The sequence below is a fragment of the Pteropus vampyrus genome, unplaced genomic scaffold (genome assembly GCF_000151845.1).
Source record: "Pteropus vampyrus isolate Shadow unplaced genomic scaffold, Pvam_2.0 Scaffold202, whole genome shotgun sequence".
In the NCBI taxonomy this organism is placed as follows: Eukaryota; Metazoa; Chordata; class Mammalia; order Chiroptera; family Pteropodidae; genus Pteropus; species Pteropus vampyrus.
Window position 1 is genome coordinate 388,513 of NW_011888983.1, and position 17,959 is coordinate 406,471.

General features: G+C 33.5%; 1 protein-coding gene across 3 annotated transcripts in view; it reads left to right on the forward strand.

Moving 5' to 3' along the window:
* Positions 1–15,790, forward strand: part of TET1 (tet methylcytosine dioxygenase 1) — a 105,258-nt gene extending 89,468 nt beyond the window's left edge. Inside the window, exons 10-13 of one of the 3 annotated variants that reach the window (XM_011372145.2) lie at positions 2,907–2,996; positions 4,605–4,742; positions 7,271–7,619; positions 12,122–13,134. In XM_011372145.2, coding sequence (XP_011370447.1) covers positions 2,907–2,996; positions 4,605–4,742; positions 7,271–7,619; positions 12,122–13,134 — 1,590 coding nt within the window. Of the gene's footprint in view, positions 1–2,906; positions 2,997–4,604; positions 4,743–7,270; positions 7,620–12,121 lie in introns of all 3 variants that reach the window. The other 2 variants (XM_023537831.1, XM_023537832.1) reach the window with 2 other exon arrangements.
* Positions 15,791–17,959: the final 2,169 nt, after the last annotated feature.

Below are 17,959 nucleotides of genomic sequence, written 5' to 3' on the forward strand. Positions count from 1 at the left end.
TAAAAATTTTTAGATGAATGGAAATAGAATTTATAGCTTTGAACTAGTTGCGGGAAAATAATCTTTAATAAGAAAACCATCCATTTATAAATCAGCAAAAGGAGTTTACAGAATCTTAGGATATAGGATAAATAGAAAACAGAAAACAAAACAGCAGGAATTAATCCAACTATATCTGTAATAAAATGAATATAACATTTTTCAAAAAAGCTCAGAATTAAATAAAGATCACTGTAAAGAGGTAATTAAAGTTATTTAGCATTTTCTAGAGTTCCCATCTACTGCAATAAAACAAGGAAAAAATGAGAGAGAGAGGGTAGGAGAGAGAGAGAACTATCAGTTGCATTTAAAGTACCATAGAAGTCTAACAAGAAGTATGTTAGATTTTAGGGAGAAAACTATCAAAATTTAATAAGAAAGATATAAAATACCTGAAAATGAAAAAATACCATGTTGAAAGATCAGAACACTTGGTAATGTGATGTCAGCTCTCCCTTAAAATTAACTAGTTGTCTTTCTAAACATTATAGTATGTTGAAACTGTCTGTTAATATATAAATATATTAGTAATATTGACATGACTCTTATATATTTTTATTCTATAATAATAATACTGTTATTAATAAATGCGAGATCAGTTTTTGCTTATGGTTATTATTGATAACGAGTAACATTTATATAGTGCTTATAATACAGGAAGAAGCATTGCTCATTCCAGGAACTGACAGAAGGCCAGAATGAAGCTCAGCAGGCAAGGGAGAGTGAGGTCCATACAGCGTCCTTGTAAGCTATGTCAAGGTTTTGGAAGATTACTGAAGGGTTTTAAGGAGGAGAGTGATATAATTAATTACACTTGTCTTTTAAAGAACTCTCTCTGGCTGCTCTTTGAATGATGAATTAGAGTTGGATGAGAGTGGGTTTAGCAAAATTAGCTAGCTATGAGAAAAGTCCAAAGATGGGCTAATAGTGGCTTGGATGATGGTGGTGACAGAGGAAATGGTGATCAGTGGTTTCTCTTGAAAGATTTTTAGTTGGTTGTGCTATTTCTTGACAAAGGTTATGCCGAAATAGTATCCGGTTTGTAGAGGACAGATTATGAATTTATTTCGGACACAATGGGTTGGAGATCCCCTAAGGGAATTCCAAGTAAGGCTGTCAGGTCAATAATAATAAGAATCCGAAACTCAAAGGGGTGATCTGTGGTCCAGGTGGTTAATTGTAGCCATGGATGTGGATTTGATGGTCCTAGAGATCAGATAAAGGGTGAGAAAAGTAGAGAGATATTGGCTTGAGCCCCAACAGGTAAAGAAAGATCTGAAAAGAAGAAATCTTGTATCTGACATACATATTTATTCTAATGAAACAATTAGAAAGTCAGGATTTTTACAATTTGAATGAGTCTTACATTTATAAAATGATACCAGTAGTAACAGACTTTATCTGATTTGTTTCTATTTGCCTACTTTTTTTTTAACATTTCCACCCAATAAAGGAGGTATTTCATAAGATGTCAAATTAGTCTGACTATGACACTGGATGGTTCATAAAATTCTACTAGCAGTAAAACGCAATTAATGCACTCCACCCAATATTTCAAATGTTAGAAAACAATCAAAATCTGTATTTAAATCACAATTCTAAAGTTTTCCCTAAATAAATGAAATAAGTAATATAGCCAGGAAGTATTTTTAATCTAGGATGCTAACTTTCCTGACTATATTTATTAAGCTACATTCAGTAATAGTTAAGTAGACAGATGAATGGAACAAAGTAATCCAGATATAGACCTTATATACATGAATTTCTTTTTTAATGAAAGCATCAACATAAATCAGAAGGAAACCAAAAGGGTTATAACTGATGCTTTACAATTGCCAAGAATGAGGCTTGTTAAAACCACTCAAGAATTAACGTCCTATGTCTACATTGCTGTGTGGATTTGGCTCTTATAATAATCTGGTGCATACCAGAGGTGAACTGATCCATATGAAAATCTTCTTTCTGTATTCTTGGTTTCCACCAAGTTTCAAATGAGGCAGAAGCTTCAAACTTTCTTAAGTCATTCCTTCATCCTTGTTCTCAGTTTCCCTTCAGTTGTCTTCCTTAAGAGTGACTGATCATTTTTACCAAATTTTTGACTTGATTTAGGATTATAATTACCTCTGAAAAGGTATCACAGTGATCTTTCAACTATTGTTTCCAAACTCTCCTTCTCTGCTTCATACCTCATACTGTCATTAGTGACATTTTTAGTGGAGACTCTCATCATGACACTTTTCCTTTGAAAAAGTCTTATATGTTTTTATTATCAATAGCAATTCAGATTCTTGGTAATGGTGTTAATCTTCCCTCACAGTCCTACCAAATCTTCTTCAATTTGTAGCCATTATGGTGTAGAAAAGGAAACTGGTTTTAGACAATCAGTTGCCCACTTGAAGCTCTTATCACAGGACCTGATATATGGTATGTGCCTTATGTGTATTACCCTCCCATCTGTTAAAGTTGTTGCACTGTGTCAGCATTCTTTGCTTTGATATCTCCCCTTGCCAGCAACAACCTTGTTTTGATTTACTTCAAGTGCCCCGTACCACTGAAAAAAATATAAAATGTAGTTCTCATTTTCAACAATGTGAGCAGTTTTGCAACTTACCTCTAACACCATTTAAATTTTTAAATTAGCTTATAACATAGAATTTTAATTTCAAAAGACTAAATTAAAGCATAACAATCACTAATAGTATAGACTTAAACAAACCATGTTATTTTCTATGGTAGCTCATTTATCGGGGTAAGTATGAATTATGCATCAAGCACACGTCAGCAATGATCTGTGATTCATTTTCATATCTTAAACTCATCTTACATGTCATTGAGAAACAACTTTTATGGACTGTCTTTTCCTATAGGAAAAAAACCTTGAAGATAATTTACAGAGTTTGGCTACACAATTAGCTCCAGTTTATAAGCAGTATGCTCCAGTTGCTTACCAGAACCAGGTATGTTTTAGGACCTTGCATGGTACCCTTTAAACAGTTGAAATTTCTACATAAGCAAAAGTTTTAATAAAAAAAAACTTTTCCAATTTGGACTTTTTATATGTTTATTTTTATTGGACAGATTTAAAATTACTTAGTTTTTTTTTAAAGTCTTGCTATTATGGTAATAGAGTAAAACTCCAGAATGACAGAATTATGTTTATTTCTAGAAATAAAACTTATAAAAGCAGGAATGTATGCTTGGTTCAACACATGAAAATTAATTAATGTAATAAACCATATTAGTAGAACGAAGGACAGAAACCGCCTGATACCTCTGTAGATGCAGAAAAGGCAGTGAGTAATCCAACTCTCTTTCATGATAAAAACACTCAACAAACTAACAATAGAAGGGAATTGCTTCAGTCTGATAAAGGACATCTATGAAAAACTCAACAGCTAACATCATAATTAATGATAAAAGACTAAAAGCTTTTTGCCTAATACCTAGAACGAGATAAGAATGTCTACTTTCATCACTTCTGTTAAACATTTTAAATATTTTACTGGAAGTTCTAGTCAGGGCAATTGAGCAATTAAAAGAAATTCAGACTAAAAAAGAAGAGATAAAACTCTCTCTACTTGCCAATGGTATGATCCTGTACATAGAAAATATTGAGGCATATACACACACACTATTAGAACTAACACGTGAGTTCAGCAAGGTTTCTGGATACAAGATCAATATGCAGAAATCATTGGGTTTTTATACAATAGCAATACATAATCTAAAAATGAAATTTAAAAATAGATCATCAAAATTTTTAAATGAAAAAAATATTTAAATTTTGTGCTTCGAAAGACATCATTGAGGAAATAAATGGTAGGGCGGGGGAATAAGTGGTCTAGGGGTACAAACTCCCAGCTCCAAGGTAAATAAAATTTGAGCATCTAATGCACGTGTGAATTAATAACAAGTATTATGTACTTAAAAGTTTTTACGAGATCTTAAATGTTATCACTATAAACACCAAAATGATCATAATTATGTGAAAGGATTGAGTTCTTAGTTATTAACCTTATTGTGGTAATCGTTTTACAATACATACATGTATCTAATCACCACATCGTATACCTTAAACTTACATATGTTATATGTCAGTAATATTTTAATAAAGCTTGGAGGGGGCAAATTTTTTTTAAAAAAGACAAGCACAGAATGAGAGAAAATATTTGCAAATCATATATCAGACAAAGTATAAATATAAATTTTTTTTAAACATAACCAGAAGTCCATACTTTTAAAATCTGTAGTTTATTTGTATTATGAATAACATGCTTTCTGATAAATTCCAGCTTTTCATTTAAAAATTTTATAAATTTGTGCTGGTTCATTAATATGTATGTATATCTACTTTTTATACACATTGAAAACTCTGCATGCATGATTAATGCACTATATTAGTCTTTCTTCCTAATGGAATGATTCAGGCTACTTTACTTATGTATCCACCGTCAGCAGATACTAGTGTCCTCACCCAGCCTTCAGTCTTAGTCAGAAAGTGATTTTTAGTCTTTGCTGAAAGTGTTTTTTCCTATCTCTTAAACTGTGTCATACATCTTTTTTAGGTGGAATATGAACATGTTGCCCGAGAATGTCGGCTTGGCAGCAAAGAAGGTCGTCCTTTCTCTGGGGTCACTGCTTGCCTAGACTTCTGTGCCCATCCCCACAGGGACATCCACAACATGAACAATGGAAGCACTGTGGTATGTACCGGGGTGTCTTTTGATTCTAAAAGCGCCATTGCTATATGCTTAGGCTGAGGTCCTTAAATACGAATGTGGTAACAAATCATATTTTAGGGCCCATTTCACATAGTGTATATATCGACAGCATTAATTTAAGTGATCATTGAAGTACTTCCAAAAGGTACAGAACTAGCTTTAAATAGTATTTTGTTGCAAGTCTTGAATTATATATTCAATTGTGGTATGTTTGCTGGGAGGTGGAAATAAAAACAATTCTGTGCTATCAAACTGGTCTAGAGGAAGTTAAGCAGTTTACTTTCTTTTTGCCATCTGTACCTCAAGGGTTTTTGTAAGGGAACTGTGCCAAATTTATCATTATTTTTATGCTTATTAATTCTTAGCAGAAATATAAAATTACATTAATATTCCAAAATTATCAGAAATATTTGCATTTAGGTATCCATACTACATTCGCAGCCATAAAAAGAATCACATGATTATAGTGTAAAGTCAGTCAAGAGATACTTAGATAGAAGATCCTAGGGAAAATTATACAATAGTCCTTCTGTAAGGAAAATGAGTTTGCTTCAAGTAATTATTTTCCTTTCATCTAGTAAAAGAGATTAATAGAGAATGATTGCCTCTCTTTTGCACTACATCAGTTTCTTCAGTCAATTGTACATGAAAGACAGCTACAGGCTCTTACGGTGTGATTTGAAGTGCACAATCTGATTATCACTGGTCAGTGAAGCTTATCAGTGACAGCTTAAGGAGATGAAGTAATGTTTTTGTATATCAGTCCTCTTCACTGATTATGACTATAGTCTTTGAGACCAGTATTATTTCTAGATGTTGAAATTCTATAAACCTGTCCAGATGAATCTTAGTCAGAAAGTGATTTATCATCATCGCTTGGTTCATCATTTTACCTGAATTGCCTCATAACAGAGTATCTGTGATCAGCCTGGATTAGATTTAGAGTCAAACCAAATTTTGGTTCCTTTTCTCTTGTGCTTCTCTCTCATATGTTATCCTTTGCTCATTCTTCCACTGCTCTCATTACTCATACAATGAGGCTCTTACCTAGAACTCGGTATAGTCCTAGATTTCTTCATCTTCGGAAACCCACACTCTTAAAATTCTACTGCCAGCTCTTCTTCCACCCTGTCTGTTTCCCCAGTCTTTCTAATTATATTCCTCATGTCTAGTTTTTGCCCACTTCTTAGCCTCCCTATGGACAAATAAATTGATTGAAGTAAACATTTACTGGTGGAAGTTTCAAATTTTTTACATAATTATTTTTTAAAAATTTAACAGATTGTACTCAAGAGAGTTCAATATTTCAAGCCTTGCAAGTAAATGTAACTATAGTTATTGAGAAAATAGTGTGATTTTTAAAACTTTTTGTTCACCTTATCATATCACCTGTATCCACCAAATTCTGTTAATCTCGAAAATCAAATCTGGCAGTTTCATTTATTTTGAGTCTTAATAATATCTCCGCTGTTTTAGAAAGCACTTTAGCTCTGGGAAAATGTTTTTCAATGAAAAATAATTAAGCCATTGAATATCTTTTAATGGGTCTCTAATGATATTTCAAAATTATTATTAAAATATTAATTTATGTAGGAAAATGTTAATATTAAGTATCAGGTCAAATTTTCCATATATAGTTCTGTATTTTAATTTCTCTACAATGAATAAAAATAATTTAAAGAAAGGAGAAGGGCTGAGACTGGGCATATTCAAGACAAATTTTCTTAAATTGTCCTATTTCGTGTCCAAAAGAAAGACAGGCAAAATTATTGATATGCTCCTAACCAGAATAGAAACAAAATGGAGCCAGGAGATAAAATTTATCAAGGTAAAATATTTTGGTTATTTTTTTAAACTATTAGAATATAAGGCCTTCTAGAAGAGGAATTCTCTTGCATTTCTTCTTTTGTTTCATTAATATCTGTCTATTTATATATTGAAGAAAAAGATCACCCTGACAGAAAGAGCAGGAAAAAATATCTGTAGATAAATTCCACTTATAGATAGAAGTGAAAAAATTCTAGAGGAAACAACAAATTATAAAATTCATCATAGTTAAGCTCCCTCTACCCAAGGAATGACATTATTTAAATATTAAGAAATAGGGTGATGTATGAGCTTGAGTAATGTCTTCTTAATCGTTAATATTTAATATGAAGGCAGTGAACAATTTAGTCTAAACTGTTCCTTAACTTAGGCAATTAAATAAGATGAAGTGTAACATACAGAAGGCTTGACACTTAAAATGTCATTAAATATATAAACATGTATAATGTCGTTAACTTACGAAATCAACTCAAAATTACACTTGTCTGCTTTTAATTGATAAGTTACTATAACTGAATAGTGTTGGGTGCCTTGATATATCTCAAAAATTAATATAACAGCAATGGCCAATTGAAAATAAAATGGGAATATAGGTCCCTTTCACTATGGCAGCAAGAAGGTAGGAATAACTGCGATGAATGTGCAGGACCTATATTTTCCATTTCCTGTTTTCTTCCTATCAGGTTTGTACTTTAACACGAGAAGATAACCGCCTGTTGGGTGTTATTCCACAAGATGAGCAGCTGCATGTGCTACCCCTTTATAAACTTTCAGACACCGATGAGTTTGGCTCAAGGGAAGGAATGGAAGCCAAGATCAGATCCGGGGCCATTGAGGTCCTTACGCCCCGCCGCAAAAAAAGAACACGGTTTACTCAGCCAGTTCCTCGTTCTGGGAAGAAGAGAGCAGCGATGATGACGGAGGTTCTCGCGCATAAGATAAGGGCTGTAGAGAAGAAATTCATTCCTCGAATCAAGCGGAAGAATAACTTGATGACAAACAACAGTAAGGCTTTATCGCTGCCACTTTTAGGTAAGGCTTCAGCACTGCCACTTTTTAGGTGAGGCCTGTGGCCCTGCTAATTTTCTAGCACAACTTTCATTGGCAGAAATTTAGAGCTTCCTTTGCACCTTATTCTTTCTCTCCTTTATCTTTGCTACTCTCTTCGTCATGAGGCATTATGAAAAGAAAAACTTTAGGTCAGATATCAATTAATCAATTAAGTTAGCTAATTGTTCTTATATCTCATTTGTTTTTAATATAGCTATTTAGAGTTCAAATTATGACACTGAATATATCTCTACACATTTACTAAACGAAAGTCAACAGAAAAGTGAACTATCTGTATTTCTTAGTATTTTTTTCTATTATGTTTATTTTAAAAACATGTTCTTATTTTTTGTTCTCCATCTATTTTGAAGCCTGACTCCTTCTTCTTGGCATACATGAAATGACATCACTTCCTTAAAGTCTTCCTTAATGACTTTTAGCATCATTTTAAGTTATCTAGTCAACAAGTATTACTGAGCACCACTTGGAAATGTTCAAGGTATTGGAAATGTTCTTGTGAAAAAGAGAGGAGATAGTGTTGTAAAAGAATTCTGTCTAAAGAGGGTTGTCAGAAGGATTCACTAAGAGTGAGACATTTGAGTAAAGTCCTAAAGGAAATGAAAATCAGCGGTGTGTTTATTTGGAGAAATAGTATTCCAGGAAGAGAAAATGGCAAGTGCAAAAGTCAGGAGGCAGGATTTTACCTGAATACATCATGTAAGCAAGGAGGCTAGTGTGGACTCCTATCGGGTTTGTACTTTAACACGAGAAGATGACCGCTTATTGGTTATTGGGAAAGTAGTAGCAGATGAGAACAGAGAGGTAGGAGGGGATCCGAGCGGTTCATCTCAGGCTCCATAGACTGCTGTAAAGAATTTGGCCTTTATTGTGAGTGAGAAGAAGGTTACTGGAGATTTCAGAATAGAGAAGGGCTATGATGTGACTCAAATCTAACATTATGGTTACTCAGTTAAAACTAGAGTAAGCTGGGGCAGAAAATAGAAAAATAGAGTGGAAATGAGGCTATCCTAACAAATCAGAGAGAGATGATGGAGCATGGACCAAAGTGGCTAAAGAAGAGGGCATGAGAAATATATGATGCTGGATATGTTTTGAAGGTAGAGTCAACAGAACTTCTGATAGATTAAATCTGGAGTATAGACAAAAAGAAGTTTCATTATTTACCCTGATGTTATTGGCCTAAATAAACTGGAAGATGGAGAAACCACCAACATGTCATGAGGAAAGGGGAGAGAAGCACAGATTTGGAAAGATATAGAGGGAGATCAGAAGCTCACTTTTCAACGTGTCAAGTTCAAGACACCTGTCAGACAGACATTCAAGTCTAGATTTTAGGTAAGCAGTTGAATAAGAGTAGTTCAAAGAAGAGGTTCAGGCTGGAGATATGATTTAGTAGGTCAGCTGCACAGAGGTAGTATTTAAAGCCATGAGAATGAATGAAATAGAGAAATTGAAGGAGACAAAATAAATTTGGTCAAGGACAAATCATGAGATGAGGATGGAACCAGCAAGAGAGACTTGATATGTCTGATGAGGTAGAAGTGAAATGACAAGAATGTATATAGTGTTTCAAGGAGGGAGTGATAACCATGTCAAATGCTACTCCTGTGTCAAGTGAAATGAATACTGAGACTTTTAGATTTGAAGGCCTCTAGAGCAGATTCAGTAAAGTGATGGCAAGAATGAATGAAGTGGATTTACAGGGAAATAGGAGGAAAATGGGAAAAATTCTTGTGGTTGGCTAAAAAGGAGATTGATTGAGATTCTTTTCTCAAATGGAAATTTTTTTTAATGTACAAAGCGAATGAATTATATAATGGAGCCCACATCCTTCATAGGCTCCCATTTTAAAAAGATTTCAATACATAGCCATTCTTATTTCATTTATACCTTTACCCAGGCCCTACCCCTTAGATTTTTAAAATAACAAATCGCAGAAGTCATATCCCATTATCCATTGATTCATCAGTATGTGTCACTAAAAGATAAGGAATATTTATAACCACAATACCTAAAACTAACCCCCCAATTAAAAAAAAATGCATTAATAGCAATCAGTGTTCAAAATTGCTTCATTTGTCTCCTACTTGATTTTTTGGTTTTTACATTTAGTTAGTTTAAATCACTATCCAAACAAGGTAATGCAGTAGATATAGTTGATATGTCTCCCATACTTTTTTTAAATTTAAAGTTTGCATTCTTCCTCCTTTTCTCTTTTTTCTTTTTTCCTGTAGCAGGAACCATTGTCATGTAGAGACAAATTCAGCTTCATTTTTTTGTTTTTAAGTTACTTTGGCAAGAACACTATTAGTGATGTATACATTTCTGTTTCTTCACTATGTATTCCCTGGTATCTCCTTTCGTGATGTTGAGACTGATCTGTGTGTCAGGTGTTATCAAACTGATTCACTGATTATAATGTTTCCTGTCAGCTTTTTACCTAATGGTTTTAGAAAAATTTATAATCATACTCCATATTCTTTGTTAGAAGTAAGAAAGTCTGTCATTCTTTTTCCATTTGTTAGTCGATTTTCTTTTTTAAAAAAAATATTGTCCTTGTCCATAATTTGTTAATTCTGAAGTATGGTTCATATAGAGAAATCAGAACAAACACTTAGCTATTTGATTTTATTCACAAGTTTTCAGAATAAAGTAAGTCCCAAACAATTTCCAAGGGGGGCCAATTTTTTTTTTTAATTGATATTTTAATCTCATGGTTTTTTAAAAACATAGTTTATATTTCAGTGCATATTAAGTAGGGTTTTTTCCAACTAAATTTGAAAATGCTTTTTAAAAACGATCCTCAAATTGTCCCGTCTTTAGTCAGTAGAAACCTATGAAGCTGATTTCTGAATTTTTGTTATCATAACCCCGATTGTCTTTGATAGCTTGCTTAGATTATGTTCTAACAAGATGTTCCAGTCTCATCTTATATAATCCTGCCCCATATCTAAAATCAGCCATTTCTCCAAGGAGCCTAAAGAGAAAACTACACCATGAATTTATACTGGTATTCAAACTTAGAATTAGAGGATGTTCCTTAACTTCCTTGGTTTTTATATTTAGACGAGAGTTTGTTTGTTTTAAGATGAGAGAAATGGCAGTCCAGACATTTAAACAATGCTGGGAAAGAAAGATTCATTAAAGAGATAGTGAAGAGGAAAGGCAAGGAGATTATTCCTTTTTGCTTGTAGCTCCATTTAACAGATATTTATTTAGGTTTATTTTAAGATTTACATATCTAGTTCCATGCTGTTTGTTAACAGCAGTCATATTATTTTCAACTTGGTGTCATTCCTCAATAGATAGTATCTTTACATGCTATTTTTAAAATAACATATGCCTTATTAGTAGCTATATGCACTATATTTGGCTCTCATCCTTTTGTAATTCTACCTTTAAGAACTTTTTTTCATAGTGTTATCCAACTCAGTAAAAGACTTGTCACTATTATAATCTTTCCATGATTTATATTTGTTGACAACTTAACCTCTATAATAATAGATGCAGCTACAGATAGTAGCACGAGTTTTTTTGATGTACTACTCCTTGAGTCCTTTGTATAAGTTCTCTTTAGAAATGAAAACTATTGTATCTCCAGGGTGTATCAACTGAAGGAGAAATTGCAGATCTTCTGAATTAGATGTTTGCTATTATATTGTTATTTTAAAATATGGCCATTTTTTCTATTTTTTGGTCCTAAAATTCCCTGCTTTTGCACTTCCCAGATTTTTTTTTAGCACTTCAAAACAGGGAGAATGTTCTCACCAAAAATGTTTTTTCCATTTGATGTGATGTTTGTGTGGGTACGTCTGAGCAGCTACCCACCTTGGCCAATGTGATAATAACGATCTACCCTACCCAATGAGAAACAAGCTTAAATGCATGTATTTTTCAGGGTTACAGAAGACTTATTTTCAACTAAAATTTTATGTGACTTCCCTTTGCCTAATAATTTACTTTGCCAGTTATGATGCTTTGATTATGGAGAAATATTTATAAACTATTATTTATTTTTAGTTTTTTGAATATGAGATCATACACTACCTAAAATCTAAACATCTCTTTGGGTAGTTAAATATTGCTCTATGTCATCATATTATTACCTGCATTTTATTCCAATATATGGCTTTAATATTTACTTCATAGCCAATTAGGTCATTATTATTTTAAATAGTGGGCATCCATTTGGCTAAATCTGTGCATTTATTTATGATTATTTTGAAAGGGAAGAATTCTTTAAGGAAAATTATTGAGTGATAAAGCATACCAAACTATATCCAATTATTAATGTATTCGTGCATGTTTGATAAAGTAAATACAACAAAACTGACCAACATTGCCATCATCATTGTTTTGTTATATTATTCTTTGTACTGCTTTTAAAAAATAGTCTTTAAAGACAACAACTACCAAAGTAGTTTGTACTTATCCTCACATTTGGTGTCCTTTTCTCTGTTTAGGGAATAAAACTGAGACCTTGCAACCCGAAATAAAAAGTGAATCTGAACCCAATTTTATCTTCAAAGGTTTGGACAACACAAAAACCTATTCACTGACCCCATCCATTCCTCACCCAGTGAAAGAGGCAAACTTATCTCCAGGCCTCTCCTGGTTGCCTAAGACTGCTTCGACCACAACATCTCCTTTTAAGAACGGTGCATCAGTTTCGTACGGGTTTTCAGAAAGAAGTAGCAATCCCCACTGCACAATGCCTTCTGCAAGACACAGTGGTGCTAATGCTGCTGCTGGGGAATGCACTGGAATCGCACAGCCTGATGAAGTGGGCCCTCTTCCCACCTTGTCTACTCCCATGTCAGATTCCCTGGTTTATTCTGAGCCTCCCACTGGTTCATCTGAGCAGCTAACTTCTAATCAACCAAACCAGCAGCCCCCATTCATCACCTCTCCTCCAGAACTTGCTTCCTCTCTGATGGAAGAAGATGAGCAGCATTCTGAAGCAGATGAGCCTCTATCAGATGACCCCCTATCAGACGACCCCCTGTCACCTGCTGAGGAGAAATTACCCCACATTGATGAGTATTGGTCCGACAGTGAGCACATCTTCTTGGATGCCAATATTGGTGGGGTGGCGATAGCACCCGCTCATGGCTCTGTTTTGATTGAGTGTGCCCGGCGAGAGCTTCATGCTACAACTCCTGTTGAACACCCAAACCGGAATCATCCTACACGCCTCTCCCTTGTCTTCTACCAGCACAAAAACCTGAATAAGCCCCAACACGGTTTTGAACTAAACAAGATTAAATTCGAGGCTAAAGAAGCTAAAAATAAGAAAACCAAGGCCTCAGAGCAGAAAGATCAGGCAGCTAATGAGGGTCCTGAACTGTCTCCTGAAGTTAATGAATTGAACCAAATTCCTTCTCATAAAGCATTAACATTAACCCATGATAATGTTGTCACTGTGTCCCCTTATGCTCTCACACATGTTGCAGGGCCCTATAACCATTGGGTCTGAAGGCTTTTCTCCCTTTCTTAATGCCTTTGCTAGTGCAGTGTATTTTTTCAAGGTGCTGTTAAAAGAAAGTCATGTTGTCGTTTACTATATCTTCATCTCACCCATTTGAAGGCTGAGGTAAAAAAAAAAAATAGGGTGGGTATTTCTTAACTGTGACTATATTTTGACAATTGGTAGAAGGCGCACATTTTAAGCAAAAATAAAAGTTTTATAGTTTTAAATACATAAAGAAATGTTTTGGTTAGGTGTTAACCTTGATAGAATCACTCAGTTGGTGCTTTAAATTAAGTCTGTTTACTATGAAAAAGAGTCATTTTTAGAGGATTTTAACAGGTCATATGTTATGATGTAATCAAGATACACAGTGTTAACTCTACACAGCTCCTGGTGCTTAACCACATCCACACAGTTAAAAATAAGCTGAATTATTATTTCATGGTGCCATTGTTCCAACATCTTCCAATCATTGCTAGAAAATCGACATATTCCTTTGAAGTAAACCAATGAAATGTTTTCTCTCTTAAAATATCTCTCCTGTATAAAATAATTCATTATCGTTAGTAATGGTTGGAGGCTGTTCATAGATTGTAAATATATATTTTAAAAGCACTTTCTATTTTTAAAAGTAACTTGAAATAGTATAGTATAAGAATCCTATTGTCTGTTGTTTGTGCATATTTGCATACAAGAGAAATCATTTATTGCTGTGTAGAGTTCCATCTTGTTAACTGAAATATGTATTCTAATCATGTATATGGTTTGTGTTTTTTTAATGTGTCCTTTTTCATTCAAATATTAGTTACTCACATAAAATAGATCATGCAAAAATTGTTAATTATCTCTAAAATTGGAATTTGGCAGCATATCACCAATACTGATTAACATTTTCTTTGGAACTAAGTAAGAGTGGTCTCTTCTGATTTATCAAGCAACAATGGCTCCCATTTACTTTCATCCTAGCTTTCTCAATATAATCCATGAAGGGTGTTTTCAAAAGGAGATGGGACATAATAGGATTCAGAAGAGTCAAATGCTTCTAAAGTGTCAAAGTGATAAAATACAAAAATTGAGTAGTAAAAACTCTACCCATCCCAAATTGCCTTATTTGTTCTGAAAGTCATTGATACAGAATAAGAATAAAATTTCTGTAGAAATATTTTGGGGGGAAAAAATCCCTATCATCATAACACCCCAATCAAACAATAGGATTGGTATTATAAGTTTAGTCCTGCCCATTAAGAGCTAATCCAAAATAGTTTATCTAAGCATATTAGTTTTGGAAGAATGATAATTCCTCTTCTGATAATTGCCTGTGTTCCAGGTAACAGGAAAATAGGCATTTATTTTAGTCCTCCCATTATTTTTTCCTAGGACTTTTTCGATTCATAGAAAAACAAAAACGATTGCCCAAACCAAATGTTTTGAATAAGAAAAAAATTTTAATGAAATACTTGATTTTGTTAAAATGCAGAGGTGCTATAACATTCAAAGTGTCAGATTCCTTGGGAGTATGGAAAACCTAATGGTGCTTCTCCCTTGGAAATGCCATAGGAAGCCCACAACCTCTAACATTCACAATTTTGGTGCAAAAGTTCCAGCAAGCTCTCTAAAGAAAAACTCGTTATAGCTTATATTAAAATAATATATGGTGCAAAGTATCAGTTTCAAGCTTTTGACTAATCCAAGTAAAGGAATATGAAGGGATTGTAAATAACAAAATGTCCATTGATAGACCATCATCTTGTACAAGTAGATTTCCGCTTTTGAATATGTAAAATAGGGTAATTCATTGACTCGTTTTAGTATTTTGTGTGCCTTAGATTTGTTTTAAAACATGTATATTTTTTTGTGAGCCTAAGGTTTCTTATACATATAAGCATATAAATAAGTGATTGTTTATTGTTTCAGCTGCTTAAATAAGATATTCACTAGTATTAGACTATCAGGAATACACCCTTGTGATATTTCGTTTTAGATTTTAGACCTTAGCTCCCACTAGAAATTATTTCTTCACCAGATTTAATGGATAAAGCTTTAAGACCCTTTATCCATCCACCCATCTATCCATTCTTCCATTCAACAATTATTGAATGTCTGCAATATTTAAGTATTAACTTTTTTTTAATCGCTACCCATAATATAGTCAACTTTAAGAATTAAAATCCTAGAAGATACTCTTACACATTTTTTTCTCGAAGAAATAACAAATTTCCTTCAAAACAATCCATTGTATGGCAAATCTTCAAATCAGTGTCACTAACTTTAAATAAGTTCTTTAACAATCTAAACTTGAAGCACCAGTGCTGACTGAGGGGAATATTGGGATTTGTAAAGTTAGTTGCAGTTTACCAAAACAAATACATGAAAATATTTAGTCTCAACTGATATGTTTCCATTCTGTTATTATAATTAATACCGTGAAAGGCCTACTCAACTGATAACCCCATGGTGAGACCCACACACTATTACTACTTTGTTGGACTCTATTTCATAAGTTTAACAGTTTACCATCCCCTTGTCTGCCCTGTAATTTTTTAAAGCTCATGCTTATTTACTGTTCTACAGCATTGTGATTGTATGCTGGCTACACTGCTGTTAGAATGCTCTTTCTCATGAAGCAAAGAAATAAATTTGTTTGAAATGACATTTTCACTCAGAAAACTGGTCATCTAACATTATTTCTACACCTCTATTATGTTTTACTTTAATGGTCATCTTTTGTTTTACCTCTTTCGTAGCACTCAAATTGGGTTTTCAATCTTCTGCCTTTGTTGATGGTATGATAATTAAATTTCATTGATACATGACTCCCAGGTTGCCCAATGTGTTTATATGTTACAAACTTAACATATAACTATGATGAAAGAATAACTCTTCCCTATTGTAGAATCTGACAAAATATCATGCAACCCTTCAAAGTCCTATTTCTAATGGCCCCTAGGCCATCGTTGAATTTTTTTTTTCTTGCGCCTGTCAGCCTCACCTACATCTTATTTCCAGTTCATCCACAAAGTACCAACTGTCATAAACCTAATTGAAATATATTATTATTAGAAGGTGAGCCTCGCTGAAAATGTATAGCTGTAGGTAAATTTTTGCAACATATTAGCAAAATGTTTGCCTCTTAAATAACCTTCTGACATCTTTATGCAATCTGCATGTAGATGAAATAATTTCATTTGTTAAATATAGAATTTTAACTAGATTAAATCCATAAGCAATTTACTTAAGACATAACTCCAGTACATACTTAATTGAATGCATACCCTTGTGTAAATGAGAAACTTAATTCATATGAAGTAACCTACTTTCTAATATTATTTCCATGGACTCTTTATTATCATTTATTTCATAATAGCATGTATGAAAATAACCCCAAACTGTTTAAGTTTAGTCTTTTAAAAAGAAATTATGTTCAGATCTTTTATCTGGGACAAAGTGTTGACATTGCATGACAACTTCCACTGATACTGGGCGCACAGCATTTCCTTTGATGTATCAAGTAAATCAGCTGTATAGGATCTTTAATAATAAATAGCTGCCTTCTTTTTCACACTTTTTAGTGCATGAAAATCTTTTTTTTTTTTTTGTCTAGTTTTAGTACAAATGTAAGTTTTGATCTTTTGTAGAAATTTATAACAAGAATTGTGAAATAAGGTAATATGGTAGTGGCCTCCCATAGCACTGGAAGACATCTTAGAAGTCATATAATTCAATCACTGGGGCCTGGAGAGCAGATCTTAATGTCAGTGTGTAATTATTTTTGTAATTCGAATTTAAAGAAGCAAATGAAGGCCACTTTGTGGTTAGGAGGACTGTAGAAAAACAAACTTGATTTGATCACCCATAAGGTATTTTATCACTGGGAAATAACCTTATTTTGACACGAGTCAAAAATAAAATGGCTTTGGGTATTTTTTCCTGAGAGGTTCAGGGAAAGAAGTTAAGTGAAATTGGATCAAGATTTCCCTACCTGCTGTGTTTCTTAGGTCTTGAATGGGAAATTTAGCTGACTTACCAATTAAGCTGGCCTGTAGGATGTGTTATCCTACGAAGTGTGGCAATGATCTTATTTGCTATTTCAATAAATATCAAGTACTTAAACAGTACAGGTTTTTATTTCCCCTGGATTAAGTGTTAGGCATGTATAGGGAATTTAAAAGACTGAATGGTTGAAATAATTGGGGGAAAGTATATTTCCATTGTATATACTACCTTGTCATGATTGTACGGTCTGTTTACATGTCTTGCCTAGTGGCCTCACAATTAAGTCTCAGCATAGTTTATTTTGATGTGGCTGTCTACATGTATTAGAATACTGTTTTGTGTGCACAGCTAATAAAGTTGCCCATAAGTGTATTGAACTTGTGACTTTGATGTCAGTAGTATGGCACACTTAACCAAGTCATATAATCGATGCCTTGATTCCTGAAAGAGTCTGGATTTATCCAAATCAAATTATGCTTCGTGTTGAGCTCTCTTTCTAACAGGCTAAGGAAATGATGCCATACATGGCTCTAGAATGTAATTCAGAAAGAATAAGTATGTCCTTTATCGGAAGCTGAATTTGTGTTTTCTTAGAATGTATTGAGATTAAATGGCATCTTCTTGCTTTTATGTATAAAATAGAGACTAAGTTCCTCCTTTAATTTTGGACATGGTGAAATTGGCTTATGTCCATGGTGAAATGGACATCACTTTTTGTCCATGTTGAACTCTACAAACTTTAATTCTCTGAATTCCAGTATCTGGATGAGTTTTTTTCAATCTCTGTTTCTAATGGACACCCAATCAAATACCATTGTTTGCTTCAAAAGGCATGTAT